Source organism: Spinacia oleracea, chromosome 4 (assembly GCF_020520425.1).
Source record: "Spinacia oleracea cultivar Varoflay chromosome 4, BTI_SOV_V1, whole genome shotgun sequence".
Taxonomy (NCBI): domain Eukaryota; kingdom Viridiplantae; phylum Streptophyta; class Magnoliopsida; order Caryophyllales; family Amaranthaceae; genus Spinacia; species Spinacia oleracea.
Window position 1 is genome coordinate 106,142,053 of NC_079490.1, and position 19,349 is coordinate 106,161,401.

General features: G+C 38.1%; 1 protein-coding gene across 1 annotated transcript; it reads right to left on the reverse strand.

Annotated features, from left to right (window-relative positions):
* Window positions 1–2,092: 2,092 nt before the first annotated feature.
* LOC130471768 (uncharacterized) lies at window positions 2,093–14,186 on the reverse strand. The gene is made up of 4 exons (XM_056842062.1): window positions 13,717–14,186; window positions 12,720–13,266; window positions 12,015–12,620; window positions 2,093–2,620 (listed from the first exon to the last, which is right to left on the reverse strand). Exons 1-4 carry the CDS (start codon window positions 14,184–14,186, stop codon window positions 2,093–2,095), a joined length of 2,151 nt encoding a protein of 716 aa, XP_056698040.1.
* Window positions 14,187–19,349: the final 5,163 nt, after the last annotated feature.

A 19,349-nucleotide genomic window follows, 5' to 3' on the forward strand; every position in this document is an offset into this window, starting at 1 on the left:
TTGTTCCTGAAAATCAATTAAAAATAAGAAAACAACCTGTGAAGCATCATTGGAACTCAACTATATTAAAATCATGCTGATTTACATCTAAATGCTCTAATTCCTTATGAAAATGATCCTAGAAGTTCACCTAAAATATATCAATATATAACATATCAAACTCTCCCACACTTAACCTTTACTCGTCCTCGAGTAAGCTAAAAAGAAACTAATGAGAAAACTATCCCAATAAAGCAAATAAACCTAACTCATTGTCGTAGGAATCACGATTGCACTTAGCATGTGCAACAAGCCCTTTAAACCCCTAGGCTACCCTAGTGGACGAGTACGGTCTCGTGAGGGTTTTCAGATGGCATACCCACAAAGCCAAAATAAAAAGAAAAAGATACAAAGAAAGAGAAAACTAGTTAAAATGCAAAGAAAAGAAAAATAGTTAAACTATATATATGGAATTGCAACCTAAAATGCACTAAATGATGTTAAATGATCACTAACTCCCTCCCACACTAGATGTTTGCTTGCCCTCAAGCAAACAAGCGATCGGATATCCAAACCAATAGATTCAATCAAGTAATAATCAATAACACTTTAAATCATTTATTATAGGAACTATTTGTAATGCCACAAACCAACGAACATGGAGTGAAACAGTAAATTGATAATACCCTTCAAAAGCCAACCAGTCTTACCGCTTCCTTCCCCTAACTCAGTCATATTCATGTAGCTTCTCACTTTAGTTGTGCAAAAGAAAACAAATAGTGCCTCTCATGTGTATAAAAGGTAGTAGCATCATCACTCAACCTATTTATCGTTCACGCGTGTCGACTATTTGTAGTTTTCCTCTATAGACTTGCCTCTCGTCTTTCTCCACTTATGGAGTGATACATACACGGGGATCTTGAGTTCCTTGAAAAAGGGTAGGCTTGGTAAAAGTAGGATAAGATGATGTCATTTGGGAATGTGGTGCTCATTTCTAATAAAGAAAATAAATTCTACACCGATCAACACTACAATTTCCAAATTTTAGGTTCAGTCTCCTCCATTCTTCCTTCTAAACAACCAAAACGACCCTTTATTTATTCACGATAATTTTTTTTTCTTTTCTTTCTTTTCTTTTTTTTTTTTTTTTTTTGCTTCGAGAAATTGAAATGATTTATTTCTCGAACCCTTTTTTTTCACTCTTTCTTTTTTCTAATTTTTTTTTTCAATAAAAAAAAGAACTTTATTCGAGCAACAAATTACATAACTTTTCTCTCATATCACAATCTCCATACCTCCATATAAATCATACACAATGGTAGCATTACTCCGCAAAAATCCAAACAAAACCTACGAAAAGGCTCTAAGGCATGTAATGTACGACGTCAAAAAATGGGATTAAAGCTCAACATGGTTCATCCTAGGGGAGAATGTAAAATAAAAAAAAATTGCATGAGCAAACCTATTCCTAAAATCTGAAGCTCTAACTAACTAAAGGAATCTTCAGTCATCCCCCCGCACATGTATCACAAAGTCTCGAATAGTACCAAGGCAAGTCCAAGAATCGTACCACAAAAGAGGAAAATATCTAATCACACATGAAAAATGGAGACTGATTCAAATGTGTCAGTCTATATGGCTCAAATACCTCACAAGCTACTCAAGGTACATGCATCAGTCGAGTCGGGGCCCGGAAGATAATTCTTACCACAAACCATTGCCAAGAAAGGATTTACTCATCTTACCGAATTACTCACTCCTATGTCAATCAACTCACGACAAAAACATAGAAAAATATTTTTTTTCTTTTTGAATTTACTTGCTTCATCAATTGGTTTGGAATGATCACTATACCTAGACTCTAACAAAAAAAATTGAAAAAAAGGAAAAAGAAATCGATACCCTAAGAAAAACTAGTATGCATACACTTATACCCTCCCCCACACTAAGATGTTGCAATATGCATATTGCAAAAGTAAAGCAAGTCAAGTAAAGGGAATAGGTACTCAAAGGAAAATAAAACTAAATTAAAAGAATTAAATAAAGAGGATTAGAAAAATTGGGTTGCCTCCCAAGAAGCGCTTGTTTAAGGTTTGAAGCTCGACCCCTTTTTTCAACCAGGATCATTCGGGGAAGAGAAAGTTCCACGTTGAAACTTGAAATTAGATCTACCTCCCAATAACTCTTTCAGATTGGAGTGCACAAAATCAACACCAACACCTATTTTCTTGTAGTCATACCCATTGGATGATGTGGATATGTCTTCTTTGCTCAAATGATTTTTGTTCTGTACACACTTATCAACCAAGGGATTAGTAGCATCAATTCTCATACAAGTACCCCCACCAAAAGTGAAATTTGGATCATCAAAGATCTTGAATATGACCTGCTTATCTTGAGCTTTAATGATCATTTGTCCTCTCGAGACATCTATTAAAGCTTGACTTGTACCTAAAAATGGACGACCAAAGATCAAAGGAATTTCAAAGTCTTCTTTCATGTCCATTACAACAAAGTCAACAGGAAAAGCAAATTCACCAACTTTTACTAACACATCTTCCACTACACCCTTAGGGAATCTAACAGTTCTATCAGCCAGTTGAAGAGATATATGAGAAGGTTTAAGTGAAGGAAATATGTCCTTCACCCAAGGTGCATTAAGTCTAATACCAAGGTTCAGATTAATTGCGAACAATTAATTCAGTGAGATCAAGTGATCGGAACAGCTAGCTGGAGCAATGCTTCCGATTAGTGAGTTCTAATGGATATTGAACTCAAAACTTACTCTTGACTGAACCTACAAGGTCACACCAATGACACGTAACAGATCACCGGATTAAATGAATCGGAAATTCATTTAATAGCTTTTCGGGATTTAAGTTGGAAACGTATTATACGATACGACCTTGCATCGGAATCGTATATCGTATCGCGAATATTCGTAAGCTAGGCGAGACGAATAAATAGTATCGTACGACGTTTATTCATCGTATACGAAACGATAAATAATATATCGGAAATATATTTAATCGCGAATACGAGGAGCGGCCCACGAGCCGAGTGCACGAAGCACTCGAGGCCCATGGGCGCGCACACGACTAGGCGAGTAAGCAAAGCAAACGCAGCAGCAGCGAGGCCCTTGTAGCGTGGAGCTGTGCGCGTGCATGCGGGCCGAGACCACGACACAGCAGCAACGCAGCCCACGGCCCACTGGCTGTGCGTGTCCGTGTGTTTGGCTTGCGGGCTTGCTAGCCGGCCTTGCCTCTTGGCTTGGTCGGTTAGTAAGGTTATGTAAATAACCTTACAACCTATTTTCCAACTTAGTACAATCATAACACAATACACACAACCCTAGGAGAAAACAGAGAACCCTAATTCTCTCTGTGCCTCCAGAGTGTGTTCATCCCAAAAGGCAAAGTATCTTGATCAATTGTCTAAGCTACGATAATCAAGACGGATCTGATCGTGTCGGTGAACCAAGTAGAGGAACGACAAGTGGAGTTCTTTGTTCGTGTTCGTTGACAGATTATTGTGGAAAACACGCTTCGAATGTAAGTTTTCTTAATCTGTGCTTTATACATGTTTTCTGGCTTTGGGGATTGTTCCGCACATGTTATTATGTTTAACTATATTTCCCTACAGTGGTATCAGAGCCTTATGTATTCAAAGCATGAATTAGCATGATTATTATTGTTTTTGCATCTGTCGAAAAATTTGGAATTTTTACGAATTATTGGATGAATTGCGTAATAATCAGGTCCGAAATAAAAAATGTTCGTTTTTTCAAGTTTTAAAACCCTAATTTGATTGAAAATAATTTTGTAAGATCAAATCATGTGAACGGAATTGCAAAAACAGGCCTCGAAGTATCGTTTTTTGGGCGTTTTTTTTAATTTTTCATTAAAAATTAAAAGTGTCGGACAGTAATTCAATTAAAAGGTCGACCTAAAATACTAGGAATTGCTTGAAATTTTGACACAATGTTCCTGGTTACATTCTTGATCTATGTTAAAAATTTCAGATTTTTCCGATAAGTATATACCCTAATTTTTCCTTTCCCCAATTCGTAAAATTTGAAACCCTAATTGAATTTTAATTAATTTTGGTTTAATAATTCGGTTAATTGGGAAAGGGGTATAATTTCATGGGTCAGTGGCTAATTTTAAAAATTATTGGATTAAAATTTTGAAGGTTTTCGTTAATTTTGATCGCACTTAAACCAAATTATTAAAAATCTGAAATTTAATTGTTAAAGAACGATTTAAAGCTTCGGATTTTATTAATTAAAAGTTCAAACTTTAATGTTGATTCGTTGGTTCATAAAAGTTTGAATATTGTTAGCCCTTGATTTAATAATTTTACGAAATTGGATTGTCGTTAAAGTTTATTAAATCGGTAAAAATCGTTGTTTTTCGAAAATAAAAATCGTAACTTTTTGAAAAATAAAATTAATGCAAGTTCGTGAAATCAAATTTTATTTTAATTAAGTTGGTCCGTATCAAGAACCAAAGGCACGAACATGAGCATGGTGGACGTATGGCTCGTCGAGCCATGCGTGGCTATTGTGCTTAGGCCGAGCCGCATGCGACACGGGCAGCAGCAGGTACGCTGCGTGCCTCGTGCGCGCTGGGCGAGGGAAGGGGCAGACGGCATTGCTTGCGGGGCTGCGACGAAGCAAGGCGTGAGCCATGCAACGTCCAGCACACACACGACGCACAACACGCACGCAGGGGCAGCATAGCTGCGGGGACGCGATGCGCGCGCGGGGCTGGGGGTGTGCGAGCCTTGCTCGTGCGCTCTTGGGCCTCACGCAAGGCAAGGGCTGGGCGCAAGCCTAGCCCGACTACGTAATCGGACTTTTTTCGTTGAAAATTGTTTATTTCGTTGGGCTTCGTATATTTGCATTAATTTGGGCTAACGGGATATTTAATTTTAATATTTTATTTACTTGGGCCGGGCCGCGAGTTTTAATTTAATATTTCATAATTAATTATCCGGAATAATTATTGGTTTGAGCGGGAGCCACTAAATGCAATTAAAATGAATTAATTATTTTTAATTATTTTCGCAGGTTGCATTATTTTAATTAAATTCAATTTTAATTAGAATAAAGTCTAAGGATTAATAATTTGGAAATTGATTAATCTTTTAGGACGCGTTTATGTGAACGTGAATTTTAATTAATTCACGTAAATACCTGCATATTAATATGGGCCATTCGTTTTAGCATACGAGTGGATGAATGCATAGAATATATATTTTATGTGATGCAGGTACTCCAAGTGACTAGTATGGCCAATTTAGGATAGTTAAATACGGTTTGCGTACCGATCTATCTTTGAATGTAAAGTTTTAAATATGGTCTGCTTACCATGGAAATTTTGATGTAATTTATTATTTTCAAGTATTTCTAAGTTTAGAACTTTAAGTTAGCATTTGAACGAAGATTCAAGACGATGCCAAGCTAGCAAGGAGGTGATGGAGATTGGATGCTTCAAGACAAAATGTTTTGGGCCATACTAGATCACCATTTATTTATGCACTTCTATATATATATTATGTGTGAATGTATGAATGTATGTATGCTTTGCATGAACAGGTTGTTTCCTATGAATCGATTAGTTTTAAGTTCACTAAATGATCGAACCAACATAGAAACAACTAGGTCCAAGTAATATTGAGTTTAAAAATTGCCTTCCAAATCAACACTTACAAAAATCTAGGGATCTAATATAGTAGGTTTACGCTAAAGCGAGGAGCTATTTTAGTTGACTAAGGTGGTAAGGCGTCCTAAAGGAGCACGTTGATTGTGGTTACAACTCAAACAACAATGGCATTAAGTTGTGGCAATGGGATAAATTATGGCATTAATTTATTAACCAAGAGTAATTTGGAGATTACTAGCAATAGGTTTTTCTTACCTAAAATCTTAAACTACTTAAGACAAGCTAAAGCTGCTTAAGGATTTAGGACTTTCGGGGTCTTGGAATCGTTTCATTCATTTTGGACCATGTTTTTGCTTTTTGCATGAATGAAATGTTTTAATAGCTTTAATGATTGCATGTTTTGCTTTTATTTCAAAGTTATTGAATTGTATGAATGGTTATTTATTGCAAATTCTTTTCGATTTTAGTAATCAAAATGGTCGCAAACATAACAACAATCATATCAGCTGAAATTCTGGATGTCGAGTTAGACTTGACTAATTTTCTTGAATGGAAAGAGAAACTTGTCGAAGTTTTGAAAGTTAATGGCATACACTATGTCATTGAACAACCTTTCCCTAGCTATGATGCACGAGGCATGACTCCTGAAAGGTACAGAAGTTGGGCACTTCACAAGTACCTTGTCACGAAGTTCATCCTTAAGTCTATCCCTGAGATTTGGAGAGGGAGGTTCATTACTTTTGAACCTCAAGCTCTCCTAAGTAGCCTCGAGGATAAGTGTGCGGGTTTTCGACCCTTGTGCCAAACTGGTGGCAATGGGGTTGACGAATTGGCTAATTCGATGAGCGATCTCAAGCTCGTAACCCCACGCAAGTCGTGCCTAGAAATCGAACTTCTAGAGGCACAAAGGCGCATTTACTATGTCAAGATGGACAAAAACACATCAATTCGGTCTCATGTGGATATGATGTCTGGATTGTTTTTCACAATTGAGTGACTTGGTGGTTCCATCAAAGAGTCGGTAGCTATTGCACTAGTGCTGAATTCTCTTCATAAGGATTATGAGGGTTTTAAGATGCACTATCTCTTTCATCAGAAAGAGATCACATTCTGTGAACTTGTGGAATTACTCGTGAAATGCGAGATAATCCTTAAGTTCAATCAAGACCCTTTGAATGTGAGGTGCACTAAATTCAAGAAAGTAGGCAAGGGGAAGAAAAGCAAGGCTGCATCTTCGTCCACTCCCGGAGGGCATCTGGCGCCTTCCAAGAGCCAGATGAAGAGGAATGCTTCTCCTTCTACATCGCAATGCTTCAATTGTAATGAAATTGGTCATTACAAGCGAGATTGCCCCAAACTAAAGGAAGAGAAGAAGGACGGAAACGTTGCTTCTCCTTTAGGTATGTATGTTATACATTATAATCTAGCTAATTCTACTTCTTGGTTATTAGATACTGGTTGTGGCTCACACTTATGTTCCCATTCACAGGGACTAAGGAGAAGTAGAAGGCTTGATAAAGGCGAGATGGATCTACGCGTGGGAAATGGAGCACGGATTGCTGCATTAGCCGTAGGATCTTATTTTATTTCTTTGCCTAGTGGGTTTGTTTTGGAACTAGAAAACTGTTACTATGTTCCTAGTATCACCAGAAACATTATTTCCGTTTTAAGTTTGGATGCTAAAGGTTTTAGTTTTCAATTTAAAGACAATAGTTATTCTTTTGCTTTGAATGGAATGTTTTATGGTTCAGCACAACAAGAAAACGGTCTATATGTGCTAGATACGAGAAAACAAATTTATAACATAAATACCAAAAAGGCTAAAACTTGTGATTCGAATCTCACATTTATGTGGCATTGTCGATTAGGCCATATAAACACAAAGCGCATGGAATTACTTCAACGGAAAGGAATTCTAGAATCATTCGACTTAGAGAAGATTGATCAATGCGAATCTTGTTTACTTGGCAAAATGACAAAGCAACCTTTCTCAAAGGTGGGAGAAAGAGCAAGCGAACTACTAGGGCTAATACATACGGACGTATGTGGGCCTATGAGTACGAAAGCTAGAGGTGAGTTCAGCTATTTCATAATGTTTACGGACGACTTCAGTAGTTATGGCTATATTTACTTAATGAAGCACAAGTCTGAATCGTTTGAGAAATTCAGAGAATTTCAAAATGAAGCAGAGAATCAACATGGCAAGAAAATCAAAGCTCTAAGATCGGATCGAGGAGGTGAATATCTTAGCCACGAGTTTGATGACTATCTAAAAGAATGTGGTATTCTTTCTGAATTAACTGCTCCGGGGACACCTCAATGGAATGGAGTGTCGGAACGGAGAAACAGGACCTTACTCGATATGGTCAGGTCAATGATGGGTCAGGCCGAACTTCCTTTACAGTTCTGGGGACATGCGTTGCAAACTGCAGCACTCATACTGAATCGTGCTCCGTCAAAAGCTGTTGAAAAGACTCCATACGAATTATGGACTGGGAAACTTCCAAAGTTGTCTTTTCTGAAGATTTGGGGTTGCGAAGCATATGTCAAGCGATTAATTTCGGACAAGCTAAAACCTAAATCTGACAAATGTTTCTTCGTTGGGTATCCAAAAGAAACTATGGGGTATTATTTCTACAACAAGTCAGACAACAAGGTATTCGTTACTCGTGACAGTGTCTTTTTGGAAAGAAATCATATTTCCAAATTGACAAGTGGGAGAATAATACTTGAAGAGATTCGAGACGAACAACGAACTCAGAACTCTTTAGAAGCAGTTCAGGTTGATGAACCTCCAAGGTCTTTAGAAGAGCCAGTGGGAGTAGTTCCTCAAAACGTTGTTGCCCCTCGTAGGTCAAATAGAACTATTTTTCAGCCGGGCAGATGGACAGGCGTCCTCTTGACTGAAAACTTAGACGTTCTCATATTGGATAGTGATGAACCTATGACTTACAAGCAAGCTATGACGAGCCCAAGCTCCACTAAATGGTTAGAGGCCATGCAATCTGAAATAGACTCCATGTCTGAAAATCAAGTCTGGGATTTGGTTGATTTGTCGGATGGGTTCACACCTATTGGATGCAAATGGGTCTTCAAATTGAAGAAAGACAAAGATGGAATTGTATACATATACAAGGCTAGATTGGTAGCAAAAGGTTACAGGCAAGTTCACGGCGTTGACTACGATGAAACCTTTTCTCCAGTCGCGATGCTTAAGTCTATTCGGATAATCCTTGCGATTGCCGCTTTTCATGACTATGAAATATGGCAAATGGATGTCAAAACTGCCTTCTTGAACGGTGTTCTTGAAGATACTGTGTTCATGACACAGCCGGAGGGTTTTGTCGATCAAAAGAACCAAGGAAAGGTATGCAAGCTTAAGAAGGCCATCTACGGACTAAAGCAGGCATCAAGGAGTTGGAATAAACGATTTGATGAAGCAGTCAATAAGTTTGGCTTCATCAAGAATCAGGATGAATCTTGTGTATACAAGAAGGTCAGTGGGAGTAAAATTGCATTCCTAGTCTTGTATGTTGACGACATACTACTTATTGGAAACGACATTCCTATGTTGGAGTCTGTAAAGACATGGCTCGGGAAGTGTTTCTCAATGAAGGACTTAGGAGAGGCACAGTACATATTGGGCATCAAGATCTATAGGGATAGATCTAAGAGGATGATTGGACTAAGCCAAAGCACTTACATTGACAAAGTGCTAGCTAGGTTCAATATGATGGAATCCAAGAGAGGCCATCTACCCATGTCACATGGCATATATCTAAGCAAGAATCAGTGTCCCAAAACATCTGATGAGCGTAGAAAGATGAGTGGAATTCCATACGCTTCGGCTATTGGATCCATCATGTATGCTATGATTTGTACAAGGCCGGATGTTTCGTTCGCACTCAGTGCAACGAGCAGGTACCAGTCAGAACCAGGTGAGGCGCATTGGACTGCTGCCAAGAACATCCTAAAGTACCTGAAAAGGACTAAGGATCAGTTTCTGGTTTATGGTGGTACAGATGAGTTGATTGTTAAGGGATATACGGACGCAAGCTTTCAAACCGACAGAGATGATTTCAGATCACAGTCTGGGTTTGTGTTCTGCCTCAACGGCGGAGCAGTAAGCTGGAAAAGTGCTAAGCAAAGCACTATTGCGGATTCTACAACTGAAGCCGAGTACATTGCTGCCTCAGAAGCAGCAAAGGAAGCTGTTTGGATTCGGAAGTTCATCGAAGAACTTGGTGTTGTCCCCTCCATTAAAGGACCAGTGGCTTTGTATTGCGATAATAGCGGAGCCATTGCCCAGGCAAAGGAGCCTAGGAGCCACCAGAAGTCCAAGCACGTACTGCGGCGATTTCATATACTTCCAGAGATCGTTGAAAGAAAGGAAATCGAGATTTGCAAGGTTGAAACTTACGACAACGTCGCGGATCCATTGACTAAACCATTGCCACAAGTGAAACACAACGCACATGTAGCAACCATGAGAATCAAGCACGTTGGAGGATGGCTTTGATTTTCTAAGTATTTTTTTAGAACATCTGTTAGATCTATGTTTAAAACAATTGGTTTAACCATTTCATATTTATGAAATTTATTTATTTCATATTCATTTAATTGTGGTTTAGAATTAAATGATAAGTCCATGTGATTCAAATCATTCAAATGGGATGTCAAGATGGATTCTTTGACAAAGAAACACCCATAAGTGAACTTGAATATTGAAGTCACAAAGGATCCCTAATCCAGGTCATTGAAAGGTGGACGACCAATGACTAATGAAGATTAGATTGCAAGTAGATTACTTAGTTCTGTTTCTTGAACTAGAATGACTGGATGTCAGAATCTTTTGCATAGATACTTATTGGATCTTGTATCGGATTGACCATGAGAACACTTTAAGAGATTAAAGTCATGTCATGGGTAGTTCTCATTAATGGTGATTAGAAACCGTTCCTCAGAACATGAGCGATTATGTCTGCTCGTTTGAGAATTAGTTCGCTTTGATACTAGCTAAACGTCGCACCGTAAAATGAGGCTATAAAAGCAGTTATTGGGCGTACTATGAATCAAAGTGAGTGGGTTATAGATTGCAAGAATGGATTGTCCTCCTATCTTTGATAGGATATGGTGTTGTTGTGTAACAAGGCCTCTCGGAGAGTTAGATACTGTAAAATGCATGGCCGTGCTCATAATGGTTAGGCTTAACCTTCTGCAAAAGTTTGATAGTTGAACTCTGTAATCCGAGAAACACTTCTGGACCTAATAAGGATGGCTTGGATCTTACCTTATGTTCAGTAAGTAACACTAAGTGACAAAGGAATGTGGATGCACACTTGTCTGAATGACAATGGGAGATTGAAGGAAATATGTCCTTCACCCAAGGTGCAATAAGTCTAATACCAAGGTTCAGATTAATTGCGAACAATTAATTCAGTGAGATCAAGTGATCGGAACAGCTAGCTGGAGCAATGCTTCCGATCAGTGAGTTCTAATGGATATTGAACTCACAACTTACTCTTGACTGAACCTACAAGGTCACACCATTGACACGTAACAGATCACCGGATTAAATGAATCGGATATTCATTTAATAGATTTTCGGGATTTAAGTTGGAAACGTATTATACGATACGACCTTGCATCGGAATCGTATATCGTATCGCGAATATTCGTAAGCTAGGCAAGACGAATAAATCGTATCGTACGACGGTGATTCGTCGTATACGAAACGATAAATAATATATCGGAAATATATTTAATCGCGAATACGAGGAGCGGCCCACGAGCCGAGTGCACGAAGCACTCAAGGCCCATGGGCGCGCACACGACTAGGCGAGCAAGCAAAGCAAACGCAGCAGCAGCGAGGCCCTTGTGGCGCGGAGCAATGCGCGTGCATGCGGGCCGAGACCACGACACAGCAGCAGCGCGGCCCACGGCCCACTGGCTGTGCGTGTCCGTGTGTTTGGCTTGCGGGCTTGCTAGCCGGCCTTGCCTCTTGGCTTGGTCGGTTAGTAAGGTTATGTAAATAACCTTACAACCTATTTTCCAACTTAGTACAATCATAACACAATACACACAACCCTAGGAGAAAACAGAGAACCCTAATTCTCTCTGTGCCTCCATAGTGTGTTCATCCCAAAAGGCAAAGTATCTTGATCAATTGTCTAAGCTACGATAATCAAGACGGATCTGATCGTGTCGGTGAACCAAGTAGAGGAACGACAAGTGAAGTTCTTTGTTCATGTTCGTTGACAGATTATTATGGAAAACACGCTTCGAATGTAAGTTTCTGTGCTTTATACATGTTTCCTGGCTTTGGAGATTGTTCCGCACATGTTATTATGTTTAACTGTATTCCCCTACATTAAGCTCCTTCAAACTTAATTTCTCATATAGAGAATAGGGCATTAAATTGACACTAGCACCTAAATCACATAAGGCCCTATCAAAATATGTTTCATTGATCATGCAGGGTATAGTAAAAGTTCCAGGGTCTTTCAGTTTAGGTGGTAAGTTCTCATGCATCAAGGTAGAACACTGCTCATTAATTGTCACATTTTCTGTTTTTTCATATTTCCTATAATTAGCTAATATTTCTTTCAAAAACTTAGCAAATTTAGGCATTTGAATCAAAAGGTTAGAAAAAGGGATAGTTTCATATACCTTTTTAAGAGTCTCAGAATATCTCCCACAATGCTTATCCAGCAAACCCTTAGTCAACCTTTGAGGAAAGGGCACAGGTTCCTCGTACGAGGGTGGAGCAACATAAATGGGAACATTTTCTCTCACACCCTTCTCCTTGATCATTCTAAGCACTTCCCCATGTTTCTCAATAGATCTTTCAACAACCTCTCCATCATCTTTAAGAAATATCGCACTACACTGCTCATTATGGACTTTTGGTGGATCTCGAGGTTTTGATAAATGACTCACTTGTTGAGAAAGTTGAACAAGTTGGGTTTCTATCACCTTATTTTGAGCAATGAGTTGTTAGATGGATATTTCAAAGTGCTCATTCTGCTTGGCTTATAACTCGAACTGTTTGGTCATTAATTCTTTTTGTTGAACTTGAGAAGTAGCAAGAGTCTCCAAAATAGAATAAAGATTAAGCTTAGAAGTTTGAGGTTGTAGTGGACTAATGGGTGACCCCTGTTGAAAACCAGATTGTTGGGCGAAATTGGAGTTGAATGGGTGAAAGTTATTATTTCCACCAGAGTGGTAAGTGTTTCTTGAAGTGTTAAACTGACAGTGAATTGGCGTATGTCCTTGCACCCCACAAATTTGACACGAGGCAACCACTGATGAAGAGCCAGCTCCAAATTGATCGATCTTATGTGATAAAGCCTGCACAGTACTAGTCAACATAGTTAGAGCATCTAAATCATACTTACCTCCCTTTCTAACACTGTTCCGACTACTGGGATGATAATTATCATTGGCTGCCATCTTCTCAATCAATGCCTTAGCTTCAGTTTGATTCTTTTCCGTGATAGAGCCACCTGATGCAGCATCAATGTAGATTCGATATTCATGCGTCAACCCATTATAGAAAGCCTGGATCAAGAGCCACTTTGGAATCCCGTGATGAGGACATTGCCTTTGCAAACGTTTAAATCTTCTCCATGACTCATACAATGACTAATCATCAGCTTGACGAAAGGTCGTTAACTCATTTCTTAGCCTAGCAGTTTTCTCTTGGCCCAAAGTCGGAATTAGTCTGATAAAATACGATAAATAAATAAAAATCAACAAATCCATTCAAAAAAAAAATCCCAATTTTTATATTATCTTACGACGTGACAATCAAATTTCGATTCTTCTAGATTATCAGATTTTTTAGAGCAAAACCCCAATCCGTGCTTGATTTCAGATTTGAATTCAATTCCATTCTCATTTTGTTCTAGGATTCTTCCTATTCGTAGGGCATTTGTGGCATGCGGGAAGGGCTCGTGCAGCTGCAGCAGGATTTGAAAAAGGAATTGATCGTGATTTTGAACCTGTTCTTTCGATGACCCCTCTTAATTGAGACAAGAAATTCAATGTTTTAAGACAGGAATAAAATCACTTGATGAATGCCATGACTAGCTTATCCCATGTATCAAGTGAGCTTGCACCTTCATCTCTCAACCACTCCTTTGCCTTATCCCGTAGAGAGAAAGGGAAAAGGTGAAGTCTAATAGCATCGTCACTTACATTGTTGATTTTCATTGTATCGCACTTCTTCAAAAAGCTATCAATATGACTTACAGGACAATCATTAGGTGATCCCGAAAATGAATCATTTGAGATGAACTGGATAAATTCAGGCTTCAGTTCAAAATGTGATGCGGTGACGACTGGTCTGACAATACTAGAAAGTATGCCGTTGGTTGTGTCCGGTATACCATATTCCCAAAGAGATTTGGCAGGTGCTTCACCACCCATTGCTTCCTTCTTCTTGTTATGTCTCCTCTTAGTCCCTTGCTCACGTGCAGTAGCCTCGATTTCAAGGTCAATATGAATCAAATTCTGTGATCTTGTACGTCGAGTGTGCATGCAACAAGAGAAACTGGAAACAAAATATCAAATAGAACAAGAATAATAGCCGAAGCAAATAACCAAATCTAATGTACTTAGTAAAAATAAATCAAAATTAACTAATTTAATACCGTTAGTCCCCGGCAACGGCGCCAAAATTTGACAAGGCTGTCGCGTGCCTATCAAAAATAACCTAACTAGACCTCCTAACTATGTAGTCGGGTAAGTAAGGGCCGAATCCCAAGAGACTAATGTATTAAAAACTAGCTAAACTGACTTGAATTAATACTAAGCAAGTAACCATCAACGATTTAGAATGGATAATTAAACTAATTCTAGCTAGTGCGGATAAGAATGTAGGAATAAATTCAGGAATAACAAACATCTAGGTTTAGGCATTCCCACCAACATAGATTAATACACTAAAATAATCCCTTTCCCTTGACTAAAGTAATAGATAATTCATAGAACAGATGCTCCCTAATAAATACCAAGGATTTCTTTCGATCAATCAATGGCTTCTCTAACAATGCAATTATACCTACTTTCGTGGAGTCATGCAATTTAAAGACTTTAAGAACGACATCCTAACGTTCTAGCAAATTCAATCAACTACTCTCGTGATGACATCCTTTACCTTAAATTAGGGTTCTAAGATCAATCAAGAACCAACTTTCGTTGCGAACCTAATTACATTCATTAAACACTATCTCTAGTCGAAGAACGATAATAAAAACCAACCCTAGGATAAATGTAATCATAAATTAATCAAGATTAGGGATAGGGAAATTACTTGTGCATCAATCCATGTTAGGGTTCAACCTAACCCTAGAATAAAGAACTACTCACACATGGTGATTGAATAAACAAAATAGATTATAAAAGAACACACGAATAATTAAAGAAATTAAGGGAATTGAATTTAATTATTGAAAGGAATGAAATCTTGAATTAATATCCAAGGGCCAAGAACACGTAGAAAACCAAAGTAAAGTCTGCCAAAGAGGAGAAAAGAAAGAGAGATCCTAAACCCTCACAAATTGGTATTTATATCCTTTCACAATTAGGAGAAATCTAGACATCTAATGCTTCTAAAATATCTCAAAAAGCTGGAAACGGAGCCAGCCACAGGTAACCCGCGACCTAATGATTCGGCCACAACCTGCCCGTGGAGGAGGCTGATTTGTACTTGTTTATTCTTCATTAAGAGTCGCGCCACAACCAACCCGTGGCAGCAGGTCTTGCGCCACAACCAAGTTGTGAATGAGGCTGATTTTGACATTAATCCTTGAATTGAATAAGGCAATGATCAACTCTACGCACATCTTTGTTCCACATATGATCAAGTAAACATCAAACCGTCAAAATGTTCACAAGTGTGCGATTGTTACGTTCCTGAAAATCAATTAAAAACAAGAAAACAACCCGTGAAGCATCATTAGAACTCAACTATATTAAAATCATGCAGATTTACATCTAAATGCTCTAATTCCTTATGAAAATGATCCTAGAAGTTCACCTAAAATATATCAATATATAACATATCACGCCAAGTACTACTTTGTCAATAAACTAAACTTAAATACACAACAAGACTTAAATACACAACAAGACCATCTCTTATTACTGCAAAAATCCTATTTATCTCTAGTTATAGGGTTTGCTGTCATGAATTATCTATAGTTATAGACTATCACTTTACTTAATTTATGTACTATATCCCATTATAAATAAATGGAGTGAACTACTTGAGTTATCTTTATAAGTTCTTATCAAATACTTGAGTTAACTACTTGAGTTATCTTTATAAGTTGGGGAATATTCAAATAATATCACACGTTATCTTCTTCTTGCTTCTTATTAATCTTATTAACACGTACTATTCTTATTAATCATATTCACATACTCTTCTTGTTCTTAATCATATTCACATACTCATTGTTATCATAACAATGACATCCCTCACTAGCAATACCAAAGTAACAAAGTTATACACGAGTTTCTGAATGAAGATCGAAACACAGAAGGGACTAATGAAGAAAGTGAGGGCACTCAAGAATGATGGGCAACATGACATAAACGGAATAATTCATGACATGTTCTTGTACGAGCGAAGCCAAAGAATGATGTTCTCCCACCAACTAGCAACAATTGCGCGTCGTGATTTTGCTACGGTTCAAGGTATATTTTCCACCCAGATTACCCATTTCTAACTCCATGAAAACTAGGTAAAGTCCAACGTTTCCGCAAAGAGGCATATTGTTTTATGTTTTACTTGTTGGATCTATGCAAAATAGCCCTGTCCGTCAACGTTGTTACATTAAAAAAAAACCTTAAAAGATTGTTCAACGTACCCTTTATACCATAGGTATATGCGCCGTCTGTTTGAGTTGTTCATGTCGTTAGAGGAGTGGGTTGCCATGGTTGACAACCTACTCAAACAAGATGGGTGTAGTGACGGAAAGCGGCCATGGGGACTATTATTGCTTGGACAAAATTTCTCAGTCACAAAGGATGTAGAAATCACTGTTAAATGGCTCTCCCCACTTATATCGTTTGACCCATATCACTTGGTCGATCATGTAGGTGAGTACAGGTGGTTCATGAAATTGATGCTTACTGAAAACGGGTACAGTGAAAAGGATAATCTACATCTGGTACGAGACAGCCCATTTCGTGTAGATGACTACCCCGTGGGGTACGTGTACGCGATTGAAGATGTGAGGCGCTGTTATCAACATAAATACGAATCAGACTCCACGGAAGGAATGTCAACTACTAGTGATGAAAGTGACGATGAAGGTGTAGAAGACGATGGGGACGACGACAATGTAGGGGACGATGACGGTGTATCAAACTCCACAAAGGGAATGTCCACTAGTAATGATGAAGGAGGTGTAGAAGAACATGAGGACGCTTATCTTTATTACTAGTATGTTTTACATTTTTAAATGTTTAATTAAACATCTACTATTATCAACGTTTAAGTATTATTTAGGGTTACTAGGGTTTACGACATTTATATTATTTAATATCCATTTCATTCTAATTTGTGATGATTATTAATTTCGTTTCTATTTCGTTTCACTTGTACTGCAATTATTAATATCATCTTCATTTCAATTTTACTGAAAGACCTTTAATAAATTTGAACCATGTAGGTAAGGAATATTACTTACTATGTAACTTTAGCCATAATCCGTGCTTGTCATAAAAATTGTTAGGAAATACAAGTCATACAAGTCAAAATATAAGTCACAACTGTTACAAAATACAAGACACATCTACCCAAACTAAAAATTAAATTGGCACGATATTCAATTGTTTTACATGCATCAACACAAATTGTTTTAATTTACCAACAAACTAGAACAACACTATGTAAGTCTTCTTCGCTTCTTTCCCTTTGGGAGCAACTGATCAAATGTGCTCTTGATTTCATTGAGGTCTGACTGGGCATCTTCAAGTAGCAAGTTCGTCCTTGCATTTATGATTCTGATCTATATAAGATACAAAATGAACAAGCAACAAATCCGTTTCTGTCAAACTTATTTTGGAATTTTCTTGCCCCATCAAGCATCCAGTCTAGTACGAAAGAACACCAATTATATTCAATTGCTTCATCCGCCACAGTCAAGCAAGGTACGGTAGCAAAGGTCCTGACAATTGATGTGCATTCATTGTTGTGCACAGTATTTATGCTAACGCAACTATTAAGAACGCGATCCTGAACTCCCTCTTTTCTTTATCAGTTACTAGCTCATAAAAGTTCCCCCTATCATCATAATCTAACATAGATGCCTCTGATGCGGCCACCGAAATGGTCTCTTTTTCCTCGTACAAATGACCAATCCGCTTCAACTCCAATTCCATTGCATTATCTTTCAGCCTTGTCGACAATGGCTTGGGACCCATTGGAAGCCCAAGGACACTGCTGATCTGGTTTGGACCCAGAGGATACCCGGTACCATCGCCACAATACAGGACACCGTCAATTACTCTAGTCATCAACCAGTAGCAAAACTATCGCGGTATATAGGTCAATTTTGAATTCAACAGTCCCCCAAACCCCATACTACTCTCTCTTAGATTCATCGAATGTCGCTAACAAGGTGGAAAATGCTTCAACTCGACATATCACATTTGGTTGCTGCTACAAAATAAACCCAACCGTATCAGATCAACATATGCTTGTCAATGACCAATCTTACATACATATAAAGACCATTACCTTCCTAGTATTCAAAAAGTGCGTCTTCACGACAACACCACGAGCTTTAACCTTCTCTCACTCTCCACCTTCTGCCTCTTGCGAACATGCTCATTTCCTAGCTCCCGTTCTTTGCCTTTTACTCTTCCCTCTCACCCTTTTGAGCAATAGTTTGAGATCTTGTTCAAATGATGAACTGTCATTGTCTTCATCAAATGACCAGATGTGTGAATCCTCCTCCGAACTGCCGCTTACCCCAGCCTTCTGTTTCTTCTTCCTCATATCAACTTTCAATTTAGGCTTCTCCCCCTCCATCAGTAGCGCCTAGTACAGACCTCACGGAACTCTGAAATCAACACAACCACAACACAAACAACATTACACACTGTAAGCATTTATCAAAATTCTAATCACTTATTTTAGGGGTCAAATCAATTGTGAACCTCACCCCCCATTTTTTCCTGCTTCCCACCTCCGCTTGGGGAATAAATGGCTTCTTCATACTAGACCTCATCTCAAAACAAAACCTTTTTAGAGGTCTGTAGATTCAGAAACATGCAAAGTTACTTCATTAATCCATAATTCAATTGGGAAATTACTTTCCACCTTTAATCCATAATTACCTTAACGATTCCATGAAAGAAGTAACTTCCCCAAATTTAATCCTTAATTTAGGATTAATTTAGGGTTCGTATCAGAAATCGACTTTTAGGGTTTTCTTCATATCAAAACCGACCAGGAACAAGTGTAAAATACAATTCATTAAATCAACATCATTCATTCATTAAATTACATACCTTTTAGATGAATTGCAAGAAGGAGAGCGAAGTAGTAGGTTTGCAAAGTAATGAAATTGGAACTCATTAGACTGATAATCAACTTTTATACCAAAATTAACATAAAAATCATTATATTATACCAGAAATCAGCATAGAAATAGACATCATTAAGCAAATTACATACCTTGTTGA

Bases quoted from the DNA above. Each gene is read 5' to 3' on its own strand.
- LOC130471768 (XM_056842062.1), bottom strand. From the start codon at position 14,186: ATGCACACTCGACGTACAAGATCACAGAATTTGATTCATATTGACCTT. The intron at 13,267-13,716 runs GTGATTTTATTC...GTCATGGAGAAG, and splicing joins CTAGTCATGGCATTCATCAA to ATTTAAACGTTTGCAAAGGC. The intron at 2,621-12,014 runs GTAGGGGAATAC...CCTTGGGTGAAG, and splicing joins TAAGTTTGAAGGAGCTTAAT to GACATATTTCCTTCACTTAA.